Below are 23,252 nucleotides of genomic sequence, written 5' to 3'. Positions count from 1 at the left end.
ATTGTACCTGTTAGGACAAAAATGGACGTGTTTCAGTCTTTACAGTAATGTAACACAGCTAGTGTGTACTGTCCGAATAAATGAAGTGAAGAGAGAGAGCGAGAGAGGGAGGGAAGAACACCTTCAGTGTTTAAGGCTGCAGGCTACCTGTTCGTCCTCCACAGTGTGCAGTGGGAAGCGCTCAGTCTGCGCGTGCGGGCGAAAACAAGTGCGACAAACTCCTGGAAACTTCTCCGCGCCCCAAACAGCTCACAGTGATGCCGCACAGACTGCGCCGATTCACGATGCGTTTAAGCGGAATGAAGCAGTAATTAGTGCGCCTACAGCTGCAGCAGTGGCGTGAGAGAACAAGGGCACCGAGTGCTGGGAGTCTTTGAATGGGTTTGGACGTGTGCGCTCTGGCTTTGCTCGGATGGGATGCTCGGTGAGCTTCATCTGCTGTGAAGAGGACTTTCTGCAAATGCCTGTTTACCACCATGGGGAGGAGAAGAAGAAAGGAAGCCCGAAGAAGGTAAGGAGAAGTTGCCAGAAGGGGGGAAACGCGCGGGTGGCCAATGTGCGCAGACACGAGTGGGCGTCCAATTTTAGCAAAAGAACAGACAGGGCTTGCCTGCGTGTTTGTTCAGGTTGTTTTCGCTGCAGGCTCGGTTTGTTTATTTGCTTACGCGTGTGTGTATGTGTGTGTAGTACATAAGCCAGATGACTTTCTTTATGTAGGACATCAGATAAGACTTATCGACCTTTGGTTCCGCTTGCTAAAGTCGATTGCAGGCAACATCAGATTCTCTCCAGCAATAAGTCACCCAGTGAGAGCAGGATATATCCAGTGCTCGTTAAATGAACAAGAAACAGCCTGTTCACGAGCATCAATCCAGGTTTAGTGTGCGTCTAATTCCTGCGTTGACATTAGGCATTCAAACACTGCTCCTGGGAGGAAATGAGGTAAACCATTCACTACAATGGATGCCAAGGGCAACTCTGAAAAGTCCAAGTTCAGTCATGCTTTTAGTCCATGACAAAAACACGCATCAAAGGAGCTACCTGTGGTGATGTCATGGAAATAATTTACATTTTCTTTCTCTTACCCTCCGCTGCTGTGTCTGCGGTGGTGGAGCCTTCAGAGTAGCTCAGTAAAGGGTCAAGTTTAAATCACAAGTTAGCGTGGCTGTGACCTGTGCCGCATCAACACTTTTACATATGTTTGAGCCAGTCTTTCAGCCGCTCTGAGAAGATAAACTACCCACCTCTCAGCACCTCTCTGACAGGAAAATCAACTTTGAGCTGTAGGCTCTCTTTGAAGATCAGTCCCGATGCCAAACTGCAGCTGCGAACAGCCTCCGGTTGGTTTGGTGTAATTTAGAGGTAATCAGGAAGTTTTCCAAAGTCTGACCCCCCAAAAGTTAATATGGTTTTAGGCTCTCTGCTTAGAATGAGCTATAGTGCTGTGCAAAAATCATAAGCCACCCATCATTTCTTCTAGGATTTCTGAAGGTTTTTCAAAGTTTTTCTTTGGACACTGGCTGTGACTCTTTTTTCAGTCCAGTCTTTGTACCTGATCATTCTCAGAGGAATTTTTAAAGGTCATTCATAAAGTACTGTATGTGTGAAGTTAATCTTTAGTCTAACTTATCATACTTTTAGCGTGATGAAAATAATCTGATACAGCTTTTGCACTTATGATACCTTTTAGTTACTTTCAAGATCACATGCCCGTGTCAGCCTCTTTATTTGCATTTTCTTCCCTTTTCTAATCTTTTTCTGCTGTGATCAGATATTTCTAACCTGTAGCCCTACAGATAAGCTTAAAAGGTGCTTCTTGCTCCAAGGGTGGGAGTTATTTAACAGTCTTTTCCCTCTTTCTTTGTATTTGTTCATAAATTTTGCGTTTCTGCAATCAGAATCTGGCAAATCAAGACCTCTGTGCTCTCTTGTGATCACATTGTGATGCACATTCTTATACCCCTGTGCAGCCTGCAGATGTGTGGATAAATGCATGCTTGTGCCGGTATGATACACGCTGCTTCTTTCTCGACCTCCCGAAGCCCTGCTGGCAACTGTTTACATCAGCCTGTGTTTCTAAAACCTTTGTTGTGGCTCATGTGTCGGGTCTCAACATGAATTGTATGATGTCCTGGATCCATAGAGTGGAGACAAAATTTTAAGTTTATTGAGAAAATCAATTAAAAGGAACAAATAACGTTGCGTGGAGGTATTCTGCTTCTGCAGAGCCTGCTGGCTGAGTGAGATGTTCAAAGGGTCATTTAAGGCTTTGCTAGGTACCATTGATGGTAAGAAGCAGTTCCAGTTTCGCTGGAAAAACAACCAACTTAGATTTCTTTCCACTCTGGTCCTTAGAGCCTCCCACTGTCTGAGAAGCCTCTGTTTAAATGATGGTGCGAGTTTTTCTACTTTAAATGTATATATTTTGATTATGTCCAGTGCACCAGCTTTGGCCCAGTTCCGTTTCGGCTTTTACAATAAGTCTAATATGTTCGCAGTCGTTATCATTACTTTCTTTCTTCTTGGTTTTTATTGCTAAGGTATCTTATGTGCTTTTCTAAAATGTCATGAAAGTTTACAAACCTGAACTTAATTTCCATGAATGCTGTTTCATTTTGTTTTGGCTTCTAACAAAGTGAATAATTCCGCTCATCTCATACTTGCTGTTGTGTGGCGTTTCCTGAGTATCTGAGAGGGTTTTGGGGCCAGACTGGATTTGACGTGTGTATTTCTACACACTTTTGCTCAAATTAAGCATTTAGATGGAGGTTCCCCAACATTGAGTGCTGTTTAAAGCCAACTAGCTTTAAGTAGAAGTGGCTGATAAGGTCCTCCAGCTCCATGTTTGCTCTGCTGCGTGTTTACTAACCACACTTCGAAGTGAAAGCAGATGTTTTGTGTGCAGGTGCAAATATCTGTGTGACTTTTTCAGGACTCTCTCAGTAACGGACAATGAAATGTTCTTTGTCGTAATTTTTACTTTTTTTTTTCTTTTTTAACAGTGCTTCATCAAGTCTGTGTTATTTCCATTTATTTTCATTCTTTCAAAACAAGGAAGAAGAGAGAAGTGGGATCACAAATTTCCCCACGCGTGGGACTAATAAAGGTTATCTTATCTTATTTTGGAAATCTTGGTAAAACACCTGAATTAAACTGAAAAGAAAGAGGCACAGGCTAACTGCAAATTCCTGCGAGGGTGTCCCAAAAGTTGCCACTGTGTTGTAACCTATGCCTTGTAGTTAAGTGCATGTGGCATTCTTCTGTCAAACACTTATTTGTGCTTTTTGATTTCTTTTTTAAATTCAGACTATTCAACAATCTTTCCATCTAACATGCTGCAACTGCCGCCCTGGTGGGGAATCACCAGATGACACCATGTGCATCAGTACTGTGGAAGCAAAATCCTTTAATCTCTTAAATAATAGGCATCTATTGCCCACCATAGCACAGACACATACTTTATATTAACCAGTGTAATCCTGTGCTGCTTGGAGGTAACACTACAGACACATTTTTAGAGCATCTCGGGTGACTTTTCCTGGATGTGCTGAGCTGCCAGTGGTGCACACAAGCAGCTGGCACTGAGGCGTTTAGGGCTGTGGGCGCACTAAGAGCTGTGGGAAATGAATGCCCTGACTCTGCCAGCAGAACTGTGGTTCCAGTAATGAAGTAGTGCCAAAGCGTTTAAAATAGTCACTCAAATGAGGTAGCGAAGTGTCAATCATGCTGAGTGTAAACAATCAGCAGTCACTTGAAGGAGCGGTGAAGAAGAAGCTCTAAAAGGGTCCATGTGTGAAATCCTGCTGTTCCCTAGTTAGTTTATCTTGAGTGTTAAAGAGAAACTTGGTTAACAAGCATTTTAAGCTGTAAACTGGACTAAAAGTTGTCGACCTTTGTGTTGAAAACCTTTGCTTCCCAGAGGGTTTTTTGCATACCATTTGTTTTCCTTTTCATGTCTATGTGTGCGTTGGTGGTGTACTCAGGTGCACACAGATTACTTTACGTGTGATGCTTGTGGTTTGTTTTCCTTATGAAGAAGATAGTTTTGGCTACACCTGTCAGCAGTGCTCAGGGAAGCTCAAGGCACCGAACTTTGAAGAGCGATAACGATCGAACAAAATATAAAATCAAGACTTTGATCTAGATGAGGGGGACCTGAGATTGTTTTGCTGCAAGGTGCTGTGATACAGTGGGAACACATGCACCGACAGATGATTGGCAGAGGGATCCATCAAAAACAACATAAACTGTGATTTCTTTAGCTCATTCAATCAAAGGACCGATGAGCTTATTCAGTGGAAGTCTAAGATCTGCAAGAATTGCTACTCCTTCTAGATTATTGGTGAGATTTAACTGAAAGGGAGTAGTCATGGTAGGTATTCAACTTATTGGGAAAAAAGCTCTACTTTTAACCCCAGAACAACATCCAAACAACTGCAGCCCTCACTTGCCTCGGTTAAGGTCATTGTTCATGACTCCAACATAAGAAGGAGACTGGGCAAAAATGGCCTGCATGGCAAAGTTCCAAGACGAAAACCACTGCTGAGCTGAAGCAACATAAACATTTTGCTTTGCTAGAAAACATCTTGATGATCCACAAGAGTTTTGGGAAACTGACGAGACAAAAGTTTAACTTTTTGGAAGGCGTGTGTCCAATTATATCTGGTGTAAAGGTAACACAGCATTTCAGAAAAGGAACGTCAAACCAGCAGTAAAACACGGTGGTGATAGTGTGATGGTCTGTTTTGCTGCCTCAGGAAGTGGAAGACTTGCTGTGGTAAATAGACCATGAATTCTATTCTCTACCAAAAACATCCTGAAGGACAATGTCCGGCCATCTGTTTGTGACCTCAAACGTGCACCTGGGTTCTGCAAAAGGGCAATGATCCAAAACACTCCAGCAAGTCCACTTCTGAATGGCTTAAGAAAAACAAAATGAAGACTCTGGAGTGGCCTACACCTTCATTTATAAATTGTATTTTGTGTTTATTTGTGTTATTTTTGTCTAATATTTAAATTTCTTTGATGATCTCAAACATTTAAGTGTGATAAACATACAAAAAATAGGAACTCAGAAAGGGGGGCAAACACTTTTTCACACAACTGTAAATCCAGCATGATAGCTAAGCTTTTGTCTCCAAAACAACAATACAACATGTTGGTGGTCAAAATACTATAGGCAAAGCGAAAAACATGGTGTTCAGAAACCAAAGGGTGCCTCCATATAGTCTATGGAGCAAACTGTAAAAAGTTCTTGTCCGGTAAGGCTAGATATCAAGAGCTGTCTAACAGCTGAATGACCAATCATGGCAGAGCTTTCCTCCTGCTGATCCAAGCTAGCACCAACCCTTTCAGTTTGACTGACTCCCAGAAGCAAGTGCTAAAGTAACCGCATCATATAAAACTTTGGCAAGCTGCCTCCAGCTCAGAATAGCCAATTGAATTCCTGGTGACAAGTGGTGAGCAGCTGATGTGTTAAAAAAAAAAAGTAGCTCTACAGCAAAACATTATCTTGCTTTATTCGTTTTTTAACTCTTGAAGAGCTTCTGATATTGAGAAAAGCTGAGAGAACTGAACATATATTACTGTAGTTGAGTGTCCTAAATGTCTTTCTCTTATTTCCTTTCTTTAGTTTCTTCCTCTCCTTTGGCTCCATGTGTTCATAAAACAGACTGCACAATGGTCGGTTAACTTGCACAAGTGTCTACACCTCAGCTTAAACTGGAGGAAATCCACATCTATTTGTAGGCTATTTTGTCCTTGTAATTGCCCTGCCTTTTAAAATATGCTTTTTGTGAAGCCAGCCAGGGCACACCCTAAGAGATACTTAGCAGACCAAGCCATGTGGGTATATTAAGAGTGGATTCATCACGTGGAGAGAAACATGACTCCATTGCATGGTCTATTGCTATGTATGCTGCTTTGTCAAGTGGGTTATTGTTTGGTGGCACGTGCCATGCACACCAGATAAGCTGGCAGTAAATTGAGCATTGCAGTGGTAGATGGCCAAAGAGGCAATTTAAATACTTTGCACTGGAATCAAAATAAAGTTGCTCTGTAAATGAATTCCATGCACAACTGGTGTTTAAAAAAACAACAACAACATACATTGGGTACATACAGCCTGCACATTTGCATGTAAACAAAGTGTGCTTTGGTAGCATGAAAGTTGATACATGTTGCCAAAGGCTGAGCACTGCTAAGATTGGGGTGTTTAAATATAAATTAATGTATTTCTGATGACTAGTGCTGAATAGGGACAGCTGGGTTCATGCTCTTTCTTTTTGGCTTAGAGTTGCCTTTAGAGTCTGCTTACCTGTTTTATAAATGCCCAGAATCCACTAATGCCTGGCTTCTGTTAGGTCCACCAACATCCTGGAGAAATATCTTGCTTCAGTTGACTTTCTGCGCTGGTGCTGCTGTGTACTTTGGCTGCCCAGGCAGGCAGTGAACAGTTTGTTTTAGCTCCTGCCCTCAGAGCAGCTCTGCCTTGCAGTTCTATACAGAAAGGAACCCTGGTTTGGTTGTGTAGGCCCAGATAACCGGAACAGTTAGTTCAAAGCAGAATAAGAATTGATCTTGACCATTTCTTAAATTACTGATCAGTTCTGCATTCAGAAGGAAAACATATTGCTCATATAAATTAAACCTCGTGCTTTGTTTCTTTTAACTGGTTGTCCCAACGCTGGCAGAACTGTGACAGCTAGCAGTGAGTCTCTCTCATCTCTGTGATGGAAATTTGGCTCAGTGTTCTTTGCAGAATTGTTTTAATTCAGCCAATCGGGAGAGTTTTTGAACATGAACGGCTTGTTTAAGGTCATCCCACAGCATCTCGGTTGGATTGAGGCCACTCCAAAATCTTTTGAGCCATTCAGAGGTGGACTTGCTGGTGTGTTTGAGATCATTGTCCTGTGGCATAACCTCGGGGGGTGAGTAACTTTTTCAGACAGGACCCAAGTAGGTTTGGATATAATTTAGGATTGGCAAAGGTGTTTTCTTAAGCTCAGACCATTAGTACTCGTGAGGTTGGGGCATGAACCAATTTTTATTAGGTGGTCCCTATGTACAATGCTGCTGACTAAGAATTTAGTGGGTATTTTTTGACCATAAAGCCCATCTCTGGCAAGTTCCTGCCAGTTCACAGCCTAAACTGTAGGATGTGGTAGGAGTTGAGGAAGCCAGCCGTGGAGTCGTGCACATCTGGAGATCTGCACAGTAGCCATGCAGGACTGAAACCACCAATCTGTTGAATGACAGAGGAAAGTGGGAGGTCATTGGTGAAAGAAGGGAGGCAGCCACAAGAAACTGTTTCAGATTTTTACCTCACAGATGTATTTTACTTCTTCTAAACAGATCTTGTGGACAAAAGTCTCCCTCTGTGTTATGTTGACTAGCTAATAAATGATGGAGGGATGAAACCAGCGTTTTCTGAATAACCCAGCAGGCGGTCACTCACTGGCTGTAGTAAAAAGTGTAACGTATAAAACGTCTATTGAAAAAAACATCCTGCTTGTTAATTGATTTATGATCTCATTATCCCATTGCTAGAGAGTAATGGTCTTACTCTCTAGTTTAAAGTCTAATTTACAACAGCATGATTGTGAGCATGATGTTCATTTGTAAACTGCATGAAAAAGTGGGGTATTTTTTGGTGGCAGAGTTCTTACTGTGCTGACCTGCACAATGTCTTCAGTTTCTCAGTCAAAACAGGGAAAAAAATGAACAAGATTGATGGTTAAAATATACAACTTGATTTATTTTATTTTATTTTTTTGGAGAGTCCACAAACCAGTGGCTGACATAAGGAATGTGTAAGGAATATCACAAAGCCCACTTGCTACAGTAGTTATTGGTTTTTTTCCCCCTCTGGTTTGTATTGTTGTCTCATATTTTCCTTTAAAGTTTCCCATTATTTGGTTTGATCAGAGTTATGTTAACTTATGAATTAACTGCTGTTTTAAAGAAGGCTTTAACTGGATGTTGGTTGCTGATGCTGTGCCGACGCTCTTCACGGTCAGTGCTGCTGTTGTTTTCATGTTAACTGGTTAAGTCAAGGAAGGCTGAAAATCTCAGCCCTTGTCTGGCTTTTTTATTCCTCTTAGAGTTAGATTAAAGGTGTGACAATTAAACTGAATTAAAATGAAATTTCAGTGTTGGATTTGACATTTAGCACATTTTCATTCAGATTTTCCTTCTGCATTTAAATCAGTACATTTTTCTGTGAATCCAGACTTGTCTATAGGACTTTCATAAGTACTTTTTAAAATGCGAAACAAGGTTGTGTTTGTAGCCAGTCTGACACCAGTAATATGCTGGACTGCTCCTTCCTTAAGAAATGAATCCTCATTTCATTTTGATGCCTGTCAGGTGCTGCTCTCAAACTCCCCTATTTCTGAATTCCCACCAAAGTGTCAGATGGCAGGCGGGGGCTTTCCTGGCATTTGAAGGTTTTCGATAAAGGTATGCGGTGAACTGAGAGTTACCTGCTGCCCCATATTGCATTCCAGTGAATGCATTCGCTTTGGGAAACAGTGTGTCCTCTGTGCCGTGTCTCTGGGGAGGCCTATCATTTCACTCCTACCTGCCGGCACTGACCTGCACATGGGCTACAGAACAAGACCCTCTCTGTGTGTTCCTCTGTGGAGAGGTGCCCACTGTGGACTTGACCGGGAAAAGGGCGTGATGCCTCAGCAAAAGTTAACCCCCATCATTTTCCCTTTTTAATGCCTGTGCACACAGGAATTTAACCTCTTGCAGACATTTTACTCTGATGCTGCAAGCTTTCAATGGAGCATGTGACAATCTGGACTGAATGATTTATTGTTAAGTTGTTATGCAAAGGATTTAGATCAGAAGATAACAAAGGCAGTAAGTTTATCCTGATATGTGAAATTCCCGTCTCTGGGACTAAATAAGGCTATCTCATCTCATATTGCGAATCTTGATATAGTGAATCTGTTCCCCTCAAATGAGGCACTTTTAATGACTCTCTGTCTCTTTGCATCTTTATCAACAACCCAATAAACTTTGCAACGAATACCAAGAGTCAGGAGTTCTTCGAGTTGATGATCTGTCCCTGGCAACAAATTCATAATGCAAAACTGTCAATGTCAGGAAAGAGTGAGCATGCTACTGGCCGGACTCCTAACCTGATGTGTCACCCAGTTATGTTAATAACTGGTAACAAATTCATAAATTTATATTCTATCAGTGTTTTGTGTTACAGTAGATCCTCCATCAGTATGTTAATCTGTCAAAGTGGCGGACAGCCTTGAGTTTTTTTTATTGACAGCAGAAAACATTTGGCTAATGCAATCTCTAACATCATTTTCAGGCCTGGATTTGTGAACTCTTCCAATGAAAACTGGTGTTTGTTCGTTTGGTTGTATCGGGACACCTGGTTTTTACCGTTATGATGCTCAGCAGGAAGGACAAATTTAAGGTAGTTGGAGATATGGAAGGAATTTCTTAAGAACTATAACTGACAGTATAAACATTAAAGAAAATTTATTCAAAATGCAAAATGCCAATAATATTTTGAATAACGTAATAAAATAAATGAACTTTTTAGCTTGCAGGATCTTCTAAAGTGCTCTGCTTCTTTAAATTAGTACAGTTAATTCAATGAGAATGAGTTGCTGTACACCAAAACAAAACCAGGTGCAGTAGATTTATATAACAAAACAGGTTCGCTAGACGGGTATGTTCTCGTTACTACAATAACAAGATATCAGCCCTTCTCTCTTTTTCACTCATCTCTATGATTATTCTTATAACTGCTTTGATTCTTTGCTTATACCGAGGCTGCTGATTTGTATCTGGCTCTGGTATGATAGCTGTAGCTTTAGCCATTTTGCCTTTGTTAGGTTCTTTAAGATAAACGTCTGATTAGGTCCGTTGTTATGAACGTTTAGAGTTGATGAATGTTAGGATGTGGCTGTGAGTGTGCACGTGACTATTTGCCTGTGTGCATGAATGAGACACACTGGCTTACAGTCAGACATACATGATGGTCATCCATCTCAAAAATTTATGCCCACCTTCATGTTTTCAAAGCTGTCCAGTGGGCCAGATTGGAGTCTTTTCTAGGCTGATTCTGGTCCCCGGGCCTTATGTTTGACACTCATAATTTACAAAATTGAATTGTATATCCATCTTACATAAACTGTTTGTTCAGATATGAAGCAGAAGGAAAGATTTGCTTTAATAATAGCGAATCATAACTATTTGCCGTTAAATATCAAATGTAGTATTAATGCACACACATCAAAAAGTTTTTATGTCAACAGCAGGCGTGTAATTATCCGACTTTTGGCCTTTTCTTTCTTTTGGGAGTCAAACAGCTTTCTACTTTCAAAGCCTTGCAGGCAGAGGATGTGTGAATCCGATGAGCGGATATTTCTTTTCCAAATAGCCTTTCAGGACATTACTGATGCAGCGATGCGTGACGTTTGCCACAAAGCCTCTGGAACGAGAAGATAAAGGGATACAAAATGAGCTTCTTAAAGTGTCTTTAATTCACTTGGCAAAGCACAGTGGATAGAATGACAGTCGAAATAATAGATTAAAGCAGAGAGCAGCTAAATTTTCCCTCCAGAGTCCCAGTTGTTTGCTTCTTTTCTTAGAACGTAAAGCTGAGATCTTACTTGCACCTCGGCCTCGGACCTTGTTGCAGCAGTGCTACATAATACACACTGTTTGGTCTTATACCATCCAGCTTCGATGGCTTTGTGTAGCTGTGAATGTGGCCTTTTTATGCTCCAGTTTTGTTGATATTTTTTTATGTGTGTGTGTGTTTGAGGGGGGTGAATTTTCTTGTCTTCGCTCCTAAAACTTGGCAAGGCGATGTGGCATTCGCTCTTGGCAACGTCGAAATCCCACAAAGTGTCGCTCTGGGGGCTTTTGTAGCCATTCACAACGCTTCCGAGTGATGGACAGGCAGCTCGGCTCTCCCAGGTCGCATCCTTTTTGCCTCGAAATGTGTCTTTTGTTGATATTTGTGCCTCCTCTCTTTTCCCGGGGTCTTTTCGCCAAGGTCTGATGCCACAGGGCTCCAAGGGTAATTACTGTGACAGTGGAGCAAAAGTTAGGCTGGGCTGCCCAGGTCGCCCAATCATGTTTTCATCATCAGGAGAATGTTTTTCTTTGGGGGCGTAATAACCCCCCCTTGACATGCTGCATTTACTCTGAATACACACAGGAAGAAAGACCCCAGATTTTTTTTTCATCTCTCCATTTTGCACTAATGTTTGTAACAAGCTGAGGCAGATCTTTGTTGCCAGTTTGCCTTTACTGTTTTCATTTCTCTTTTTTTCCCCTGTTTTTTTTAAAGGATAGATTTCCTCACTTACACATCCCTCTTAGGAGGAATATCATAGGTATTTGCTCTGGAATGTGGTTTCTAGACTGTAAAAAAACAAAACAAATAAGAAGGCACAATTGGTATGATGAAACGTCACCATAAAGTGTCCAATAAATATAAAAAGTGTTTGTATAGAAAGTATGTAACTCTGTAATTGGACACCAGTCCTGTAACTTCCTCACACTGACGCATCAAGCTGTGTCTTTATCCATATTTCTGTAACTAAAAAAGTGTTGTTTTTTTGTTTTGTTTGTTTGTTTTGTCTGTTTTTTTACATGTATGGTGGCTTTCAGGGCCCTTAATGTAACAACAGGGGACAACGGTAGATTGTTCTGTCGTGAAAGCTTGTGCAGTTATTATTAGTAAAATGCGAGCAGAAACTCAGAGGCCCGCCATTTAAAAAGGAAAAAAAAAAAAAAGAGAGAGAAAAAAGTTGCATGTTTTTACGTTCCTGTCCTGATCCCTGTTAATGAGAACAGGCGTGTCCCACCCCGTGCACAGGGCAAAGGAATCTTTAATTAAATCACACTCTTGGACGCGATGCTGCGCATTTGTTACATGCGCCTGAAACCCTACACGACCACGACGACATGCCGCGCATTTATGTCACATAGGCCCGCCGGGAGTTTATTTAGGGTGGCTCCAAGGCCGTGTTCACACTAAAGCTGAAAATATAGTGATTCTATTTAGATTCACACGTGTGGGATGATTAAAATGATATCTAGATGATTGGAATGTGTCTGCAGACTTTTTTATGCTTTTAGTTCGCTATCCTTGTCATGACTCCAGTTGCATTTGTCTACTGCAGGCAGGGCTGTAAATGGCACTGGGACTAGAGATTTTGGGCATTGGTGTCTTATAAGGCTGCTCGATTATGCAAAACAACATAATAAAAGTTATTCTGATCAATAGCTGATTATTTGACATGATGATAAACCAGCCTGTTTGCATTTGCAGGTGGTTGGATACGGCAGTTTTGTTTCCAGCCATTAAGCACAACTTGTCTGTGTCATGTTGTAGCGGTAACACAGATTGCTCGCTTCCCAGTCTTCACATGTGGCTGCAGAAGATCCCCTGTCACAAGTCAGAATATTTTATTTTCAAAAGAGCTGTTTTTAGTGCCTAACCTAACCAACAAGTAAAAGCTAAAGTACGAAATAATTGGTAATTAAACATGCACTATAAAGACAAAAGTACTGGGCACCTACACATTACACCTACAGGAGCTGCTTGGCCATGGAAACCCATGCCATGAAGCTCCCAGCACACAGTTTCTGTGCTGATGTTAATGCCAGATGAGGTCTGCAGTTACTGAGTCAGCAGAGCGTTGGCGACTTTTATGCTCTATGCACCGCAGGACTTGAACACGCTCTGTAACTTATACATGGGTGAGTTCCTCTGATTCCCAAACAACTCAAAGATTAAGTGACTGTGCATCCCGATACTTTTGTCCGTAAACGTACTCCGTGTATGAAAGTCAAGCGATGCAACTGCAGAGTATAAAACCTTTAACTGTAACATCTTATGCTTACCCCTGTGATGCTGGCGATATCTGACAGCATGTTGAATAACCCCGTCATATTTCCTAAACAGCGCTGTTGTAAAACTTGCTACTCTTGCTAACCTTTAAAAACATATGAAAGAAAACGTTTATCTAAGAAGAAAACTTACATTTCAAAAAGGAAAGCGATGAGATAATGGACAAATCTCAGAATCCTTGGTCTGTTTGACTGAGCCCAGACTGCTGAAGCCTCATTTATGCTCTGGGTGAAGTTTCTAATGCATTTAGGACATAGCATAGAAGAAGGACACTCTTTTATCCTCCATCTCTCACTCTGAAACTCTTTAGAACTGTTCAGTGCCACTCAAGCAACACCCTTGAAAGGCATTATGGATATTAGACTCAGGTTTCCTTTATTTTTAATTAAGTATGAAAACAGTATGTATTTAATTGGATGTTTTAGTAACTGAAATATTTATTATTATTATTATTGGCTAAGTTTCGTTTCTTTGTGCATTGCCTCCTGATTCATCTTGTTTTTATTTGTATGGGACAAAGACAACTGTGCTTCATCCCACGCATCAAAGCAAAGGAGGAAAAGAATACATATGGCAGTAAATGGCTGTAAAAGCCTAAAAGCATTTGGCTTTAATGCAGGTCTGGTTTCGTTGATTCTTCATGGACTTTCCCAGACTGAAAGAATGACATATTGGATTACCTAAATTGAGGGGTTTTACCCTTTAATCCCACTTCATTTTACATCACGATAGTCACAGGAGTTCTCAGAACATAATCTGCTGCTTGTTTGCCTCCTGCGTGCCTATCTGCCTTGGCAGCTTTGTGGCATGACTCTGAAAATAGCCTGAATACCTCCACCTTATTGTGTTGTAGTGTTAGGTCTGTGTATCAACTCTGACTGGAGGCTAATATTACTCTGGGTATGCAAGTAATATCGTACTTGTTGACATGGGATAATGAGAATGACTCATAGTTACATAAGAACACAGTTGTACTAATCTTATACTCGCACTATACTGCCCTGATCTGTTATTCTGCCATTAAATGTGCTTTATTTTGACTGATGTATGTCTGCAGTTGCAGTTGTACCATAAATGATAATTAATTATTGCAGCAACGTGACATTGCATCACATTTTTTGGGTTAAAAAGACAAACTTTCTGCACGCCATCTTTCAGGGAAATCTTGGCCTCCTCTTTTCTCAGATAACAATAATGAATTTAACAGTCTAATGTTAGATAAAGTGCCTTTAAATGGTTTTAGATGAAGCTGAACAAGTTGCCTTAATGGCTGCATTATCAGCGAGCAGCTCCCTCCACCGCGACACTGTTACTTATCGCCTCACTGCATAGCATTCCTCTCTCTGCACTTTCACTTTTGTGGCACATTCCTGAGATCCCTTTTGTGCTATTGTCTTATATTACTGCTAAGCTCCACCGTAGCCAAGCCTTTAACACATGTGCATTCTTAAATTTAGACTCTGGGATTAGCTCTCAGCATGTCAGGGTCTTTTATGGAGTAAAAGAGGTGAGCTGCCAAAACTGAGGCCCAGGGTACGCAGTCACACCTTTGGAAAAAGAAAAGAAAAGACAGTTGAAAATTGTTTTCTAAATCAGGTAATTGTGTTTAATTCTTAAAGGCAGTTTCCTGTGACACATGCTTAAACTTTCTACTATTCATTCATCCATGAAATAATACAACAGAGTGCAATAAGTCAAGATCAGGCATTTCAGAGAAAGCCTACATTAGTTGATGGTTCACATGATGTCTTCCTCTGCAAGCTGCTTTGGAACCCAAACTCCCCTTTTTTATGCTGTTTCTGAACACAGACTGTCTATAAAGCCTGGAGATAACTTACAGGTTTGAAACCTGCATTCTTTCTACAAAACAAACACAAAAATGCAAACTTGATGTTCAGCTTGTAAATTATAGTAAAAGGATTAAGCAAGCATATTTTTTTTATCCACCTCTCGTTTGTCATGTGTGGTTTTAAAACATCAAGGTGGCCAAACGGCCCAAGCTTCACAGTAGGACTTAATCAGTGTTTGATGTCTCAATGGCTGTGTCCAACATTTATACACATTCATTGCTTCACTGTAGAGTCTGTTGTCACTGAATCCTGCTCTGTTCAGTGAGACTGCTTGAGACGCACAACAGAGCCATACCACTAAAATTAAACCATCAAGTATTGGAAATTGAGTACTAATCATTGAGGTGATGTGCCGGCGTTACTGCTCCATCACAGCAAAGACGTCTGGGTTTGAGGGTTTGAATCTGATCATCAGCTGAAGCCTTTGTGTGTAGTTTGCATGCTCTCCTCGGGTACTGTGGTGTTCTTCCACAGTCCATGGACGTGCATGTTTGGTTAACTGGTGATTTTAAATGAGATGTAGGTGTAAATATGAGTGTGTGTTGTAATCTGTGGCAGCGACCTGTCAATCACAGGGAGAGACCCCGCCTCTCTCCATATGAAAGCTGGGATAGGCTCCAGAAAACAGATGGATGATCCTGACTGAAGTCAGTAGTTCCTTTGACAAGAAGTGAAATTTCTGCAGGAACAGAGATGCCATTTTTATTTCTTAACTGTGAATTTTAATTTTTGGAAAAGCAGGTTCTAGCAGTTTTTTGTTTTTTTTTTTAAAGTAGATTTTCTAGCTTATTAAATCACTGTTGCATGCCAGGCTACATTAACATGAAAATGTACATTCTGTGAGTTATAAAGAAACATTTTTGGCTATTCCTGCCTCCCAGGAGTGATGAAATTTATGTGAAGATGAATAACAAGAGTGACCCGAGGGCTGTGAGCCTAAATCTCAGCAGTCCCTGGTGTTGTTTGGCTGAATTCACAATGTGTTTGACCTGAACAGATCTGGATAAAGAAACTCCCGACAGCAGCAGCATGCTCTGCCAGTTAATGAGCAGCCTGAAAAGCAGAACAGGCCTTTCTTCCTGAACTTCCCTGTTGACTCTTTGAATAAATGCGTTTCTTTTGACTCAAAATGACTTTTCTGTGCAGTGGGGAAACTTTTGGGCTCTTTATATCCATTTGAGTCAGAGCCAGCGTTATATGCTGTCAGATGCACATCTAACTGAAATGCCACCGTAGATCACCCTGCAGAATTCAAGTCCATTCACGCCTGCGAGTCTGCATAAATCAAACACATAGAGATGGCAGAAACCTGTTTGCGCTACATTATCTTAGACACTGGCCAAACATTTGGACTTCCACAACCCTTTTATCTGCCAGAGGAAACCATGTGACGCTGTTTGCTTGGCATCTGGGTGGGACACCACGACACTTTGTCCACAGTCGAAGTGAAAGAAGAAAGGATGAACGCATTCCTTCTTTCAGACAGCGCCTTGTAGTCAAAACAACAGCAGAGTAATGCATTTTATCTGAAGATTTTCAGACCCTTCAAAGTGGAGCTCAGGTCTCCTCGATGTGGGTTTAATGATGCTGTGCTTTTTAACCAGCAGATGGGGACATTACCATTGACTGTTTTTGTACCTTAAACTGAGACTTACTCACGTAATTACACAAAAATGCCCATAGCTTCAAATTGAGGAATAATTACCATAAATTAAAGTGTTACTTAAGGTGTGTTGATTGTATTTTATTTTATTTTTTTTGGCACTCAATTTGTGACATTCCTCTATGTCTATTAACCTAAAAACAAGGCTAATTTATGTGGCTGTGGTTTAGTCAGATTTGATTTATTTTATGTTGCTAAATGTTGATTGATGCGCAGGAACATGTGACGACAGTTAGGCTAAGCGAGCCCCACCCACTGTAAACCAGTGAGAGGAGCAGAGACAAAAATGTCCTGTGAAACAACAATAAATTCTTCTGACTTTGGCAGAAAATAGTTTGTTCATGCAGGAATGCATTTCTAAAGCCAGCACGCTGATTGAGGAAAAAATTTTTCAGGAGCCTAAATTACTTCTTCTTTTTTTTTTTCTTTCCAAGCAAAGGGAGTGAGTGTCTGATGGTGCTGACGATGCATTTGCTTTGTGACTGTGACAAATGTGTCATGTAGCTCTTAAAAATAAGAATTATCAAGTTATAAAATGAAGTAAATGAGACCCCCCCCCTCCCCCCCTCCTTTCCTTCAGAAGAATTAAATGATTCCAGTATAAACACAGTTAAAAGCTCCCGTGCCGGGTTGATGGCTATGCTACGTCCCATCGCTCTCCTGCAAAGGTCTGTTTCTGAGAAGTTAATTCAATTAAAGCAGACAAAAAGACCACTGGCACCAACAAAGTTTGGGTGAAATGTGAAGCCATGCGATGGACACACACACAGTCTTGTGGCCAGTCAAGCGTGATTTACATTTGCATAATGCCTGGCTGCTGGGCAGGCTCGCCATCGCCATGGGTTACAGTGGGTGCTGCGAAGAAATGCAGCTCCATGTTCAGAGGGTGTATCACATCTAAGGCTGACAGGCAGGGTGTCCTTGCCACAACCACCACACACAGACAAATACACACAAACTTTTTTTTACTTCTATAAGGTCTGCTGGTAATCTTAGCCTCATTTTTATACAGTGCAGTAACTGAAATCTATTTTTCAGTGTCATCAGTGTATAAATCTTAAGGCTAAAGGGTGGAGGCTGCAAACACTCTTGCATTTATGACTTTCTGGAAGTGTGACAGCACGTGCAAGGGAAACAAATGGCGTCAATGAAAATAAGATCTGAATTTAAACTGGAACTCTAAGGAATAATATATTGTTATTATAGTGTCATTTCTTTATAGATGGAGTATAAAATTGCAGTGTGTAAAATTTCACCGCTAGCTGTCAGTCAACAGTTCTGTTTTCTTAAGTCCCCAGTTATACCTGCTGCGTTTGGTGTCTTCGCGTACCTGGTAACATCTTTGACATCCACTTCTGTGAAGGCAGAGGTAGTTGCTGTAGTATTACTGTGACGGATTGCAGAGTAATCTATTTTTCTATTAAATAAAGTAAAAAAAAAAAAAGACTGCACGTTTGAGAGAATTTGTTTTTAAATGTTTGTCTATTTTGACTGAAAAACTGGTGATGGTGTAAATGGTGTCCAGAAGTGGAGTCACACAGGACTAGAAACGAGTCAGTGACCACCTGACCTCTCACTAGGGAAAAGTGTGTAATCCATGACTGGCTGGTGAATGGATGTTGGCTGTCGGTAGGAGAAGTTGGTTGCATACAGGTGTATATCGTGCTGCATTGAGAACGTTTATGTGAATGCTTTCCTTGCTAGAAGGTTGTTGTGATTATCAACCTTCGAAGATGTCAGGTTCTCTGCAATCGCTTGCAAGCTGCTTGAGCAGCGTAATTAAAGCTGTGAAACGCAAACCCAAAACAAAGTTGCCCATTTTGAAATGTTTTGGTAGAAATGGTAAGACAGAGCTTTTACTTTGAAGCTGAACGTTATCTGTTTTTGGTTGGTGCTGCACTTTCTCCCCACAGCTCGGAGTATAAGTGGTGAGTGTTTGCAGAAAACGCACCATCTTTCATGCCCTTTATGTTGAACTATGGCAGCCTAATAGCAATTAAAGCAATTACAAAAAGGCTTTTAGTTCAGCACCCTCTTTGACAGATTTCCTCCAGCAACAACTAGCCAACCAGTCGGGGAATACACATTGTCCCCTAGTGACCGGTCGTTACTGTGTTCTGTTTAACACACTTTTAGTTTTGATTGTGTAGAATAATTTAAGCACTCACAGTGAAGGTTAACATCTTATTGGTTGAAAATGTTGAAAAATGCAGAAACAGAAATTTTACAAAGGTTTGGAATTTGACCCAAAAGTCTCAGGTTGGTGCCTGGTGTCATTCTTTTTTGTTTTATTTTTGTTTTGTTTTATCATCTTCATATTTTGTTGTTCTGCGGTCATATTTGGAAGTGAAATAGGGCACAGTAATAGAAATGGTCTTTTAGTGTTTATTTGAAGCAGCATTGCTATGTTTACAGTCTGAGCCTCTAACCATGTGGCTTCCTAACATTTGCATAGAGAGCAACATGTTCATGATTTCCGCCACTAAGTCAGAAACTTCTGTCCTTCCTTAAACAATTAATCCATTTGGTGACTGTGGAGAAAAGAGGCCAGCAGGGGGCAGTCGGTGTTGTATTTTTTTTTATCTATATTAAAGCAAGAGCTGGCTTTTATGTGGGGTTCGTGTGGTTTAATCAGACATGACAAATGTGAGGTCATGCAACATGCATGTCCAATTTAAAGCCAGGCCTTCTGCCTTATCCGCAGCACACATGGCAGGGAGGACTACAAACATTTCAGACACTCCTCTTGGCAGCAGCATTCACCACACAGGCCTCACTCATGGCTTAGCACTTTCAGGGACAATAACAGCCGGCCAGAAAAGTAACCCCCCTGCGTCACAAACCAAGCCCACAACACAGGCTTTGATCCAGCGGTGGGGGGGGGGTTTAGAAAGGCTTTAGGAAGAATGAATCCTATATGGTTTAAGCTCAGAGCTTCACTGTGTTTACAACACAGACAGGATCCCTCCATCTACTACAACATGCACAGACAGAAACACATTCTCATGCTTTAAGCTGTCAGTCATTGTGTTTATAGTTGTTTACTGCCGCTACACTGTTATGAAAATTGTGTTTAAGCTAGATGTGTGGGTATATAGATGTGGGAAGTTGATGGTCTACGAAAACAAAGTGGAACTTTGTTTTTTCTTTCAATACCATCACAAAAACTGACTTTGAGACTTTTCGGAAATGTTTTTCAAACACATTCATTTTTACTTTGTTCTGTTTATAGGAAAAACCTTTTAAATGTGAAGGATGGACCATGAAATCACTCACTGGTATTTGTTTGGAGGAGGGGGTGAAGTGTAATGGTTATAAATGAATGCTAGCCTTTTGGTTATCAAGCATGCATAGTTCCTCAAACTATATGGATGCAAGGCCAAGCCCAGCCTAGCCAGCTTAAGTTATAAAACACTTCAAACCCAGCAACCACTGACCAAAGTGCTGAAAGCAATCCACACAAACAGTCAAGAAGTCCAGATCAGTGTCTTGAATCAGTGGTGGTGACACCTGTCAGTCATACTGGCCATGCCTTTAACTCTGCTAACTCTGGTCTTCAGATGGATAAGTTAACAAGTATATATATATGTATATGTATATATGTGTGTGTATATATATATAATCTGTGAACTTTATATTTCATTTTTTTTAAACTGGAAAAAATGTTGTGGATTTTTTTTTGTGTGTGTGTATATATGTGTGTATATATGTGTGTGTGTATATCTATATATATATTATATATATATATGGTATATATATATATTATATATATATATATATATATATATATATATATATATATATATATATATATATATATATATATATATATATATATATATATATATATATACACACACACACACACACATACACAATAAAAACACAGAAACAGTATAATAATGGACGTAGCTTCTGGGTTGAAAAAAATAAACCCAATGCCGAAGTTCCTAAAAACTTATGTTCTATCTGAAGGCCACCAGATGGCGATAGCTGTGTTTTGGGGGAAAACAGCTTTCTGGCCTGTCCTATGTAAACACCTCCTGCTGATTTCATGGGCTCAGTCACTTGTTTTGGGTCATGTTGAATTTAATTAAAAAAAAAAAAGTTTTAAAAAGGAGGACAATTGTTGTCAATCCCAAGTCTTTTGAGCATGCGATTTAACAGACCAACCCTTCCTCGGTAAGATGTACACCTCGTTAGCTTTTTTGCAACCAAGGTGGTGGAAACATTCTTGTTGAGGCTTAAGAATTGGATCTCAGAAATCAGTGGGCGACATCACCAGAGCTGGATCCATCCTTTATAGCAATGGTGTCCAAACCCAGGGCTCGAGGGCCGGTGTCCTGCAGGTTTTAGATGCGTCCTTCTTCTTCTTTCATGTTTAACGACAGCTTGCATCCAAAGACGTTGCACTACTACCATCTCCTGACTTTTCTTCTTACTTCACTTCCGATTCCTCAGATCCTCTGGATTAAACCAGTATTCCTCAACAAACGAAAAGCCACCCCTTTCCCATCACCATGACTTAACTGATTAACCACTTTTCCAAAGGTCAGTTCCATTTCACCACTCAGTTCAACCCTCATCACCCTCCTGTGACTGACATACTTCCTACAATTAAGAAGCACGTGTTCAACCGTCTCCATAGCATTACACCAATCACACAAGCCAGTCGGATGTTTCCCCATCCTAAAAAGAGTACCATTTAGAAAGCAATGACCTGTTCGTATACTTACAATATCCTCTTCCTTACTATTTAATCCACTACTCTTTTTAACTTCTATCGTGTTTTGTACACTATATAAATGTCTTCCTTTTGTTTCATTATCCTGCGCCATTTGCCAGAAGTTCTTACTTTCTGTCCAAACTATACTTTTCCCTTCAGTTTTCAACAATGGTATCTGTACATCTATATCTACTTTTTTAACAGCTGCTTTAGCCAACCTATCTGCCCTTTCATTACCCACAATACCTACATGAGCCGGAGTCCACATTATTACTATATGTTTATTTTGTTCAGACAATCTATGATGAGCAAGAAGACCGTCATGCAAAATTTGCTGATGGGTACTCGTGTTTTAGATGTGTCTTTGATCAACCCTTGATGTTCCCACTTACAAAACCATTTAAAAGCAATTAAAACATTGTTAAGTACCTTCCACTAAGTGTGGAAGGAATTTGCAGCAGACCCAGCAAGTTCTTTTTTCTTTTTGGCTGTCTACATCTTTAATGAATGAATCTGGCATTCTTTTTTTCTGGGTCCCCCAGCAAAGTAAATTTCCCTTCCTTCTTCAAAAGCTTGTAAAAGTCATGTGGAGAAGAGAAAAGGAAACTGGAGGGAGATGTTAATGTTCCATGCCACTCGGGCTGCTCACAGTCTGCATACTCTGCTTTCTAAGAGTCCCCTCCTAACTCATGGACAAGTGGCAATGAATCTGTCAGGCCTGAGGTGGTTTCCATTAAGGGTCTGTTTAAAAAAACAAAAGAGAAGGCTGTTTAGTTTGGAGTTAGTTCTTTAAGAAAAGACTCTGTCGCAAAGGGCCGACCTCTTCACCTCGGCCAGCACATTAGTGCTTTAATTTATCTGTTTAGAAGAGTTTCCTACCTCCTGTAACACGGAAAAAAAGGAAAAAGGGCAGCATAATGTTATAGACAGTACCCACAGAGAATTGCACTTCTCAGCTTTGCACTTTCCTCTGTTAGCCCTTCTAAAAAATTCCTATATTCATCAAACTTGCCAGATTCACAAAAATCTCTCCATCTATAAGAAGAAGGAGATCTCAAAAAGATTTAGCCCCACAGAGCTCACCTCTGATTTTAAGCCCATTAAATCTAAATAAGAACTGTGTTCTCAAAACTCTGTTAGATGGCGGAGCAATGCTTACGCCTGTTATCGCTCCTTCTCTGTGGATTTTGCATGTTCTCAGAGAAAAGCATGTTAGGTTAATTGTTGATGTGTTTTAGAATTTGTGTGAAGGGGTGAAGCTGGCTTTTAGTTAAAAGCGAGAGTGCCGGACTTTGCACAAAAGTATCAAACAGTAGGAGAGCTGTTTCAAAGGTAAATGTATCACCGACGTCTTGAATGAGATTTTCTGTTTAGTGAAGTTTATTGTTGTCTTAAATTTTCTGACCTACACGTTTTAAGCTTCATATAAAGTGCCTTAAATCTTCAGACTTTCTAATGCCAGCAGTGGGTGACAACTCTGGTTGAAAAATTAAGCCTTGATTTATGGTAGTAGTTTAGTATACTGGTTTGAAGCCTCAGTAGAATGTTGTTAAAGTCAAAAACATGCCGTAAATTTGGATTTTTTAAATGGGAGTATTACTGTTGAACATAATGCAATTAACTTTTTATTTGTCATCCAATGCTTAAGTGCCTTGAACCTGCATGTTTTTTCTAATGGCCAACAGGGGACAACTGTTGGCTGCAAAAGAAGTCTGAACTGTATGAAAATATATGAGAAAATGACCCCACTGCTTTCTTAATTAATGAAATCAGTAATAGTTTTCCTGATTTGCTGATCTCTGATTTCAAGTTTTAGTTGCTACAGCTTGATGTTAATTTTGTAATTTATGGTCCCATTTTGAGTAAAATACAAGATAACTTCATGGTATACAGTAAGACTCAGAAACATTGTGGTTTATGTCTCCACTGTCGAACCATAAGGTCCTTGGTTTCTCACTTTCTTGTGATGGTGACAAAAATGCTCATGTTTATAGTCAGTGAGGTCATAGTGACTACATCTTTGACATACAGGTTTTTGTCTGTGGGAATGTAGAGATTCTTTGCTAGCTTGTCTTTAAGTTAGTAGTTAGTTATACTTACTGCTCCCCCCCC

The 23,252-nt window shown here is 40.4% G+C and overlaps 1 protein-coding gene across 1 annotated transcript in view; it reads left to right on the top strand.

Moving 5' to 3' along the window:
* Positions 1 to 239: 239 nt before the first annotated feature.
* The window catches only part of tns1b (tensin 1b), a 184,819-nt gene continuing 161,806 nt past the window's right edge, over positions 240 to 23,252 (top strand). The window contains exon 1 of the mRNA XM_014334657.2: positions 240 to 511. Within this exon, the coding sequence (XP_014190143.1) occupies positions 413 to 511 (99 nt within the window). The 5' untranslated portion in view covers positions 240 to 412. The remainder of the gene's footprint in view (positions 512 to 23,252) is intronic.

Source organism: Haplochromis burtoni, unplaced genomic scaffold, assembly GCF_018398535.1.
Source record: "Haplochromis burtoni strain Fernald_Lab_line unplaced genomic scaffold, NCSU_Asbu1 Contig_87, whole genome shotgun sequence".
Taxonomy (NCBI): Eukaryota; Metazoa; Chordata; class Actinopteri; order Cichliformes; family Cichlidae; genus Haplochromis; species Haplochromis burtoni.
Note: the sequence above shows the minus strand (reverse complement) of the source record. Positions and strands in the feature narration are given on the sequence as shown.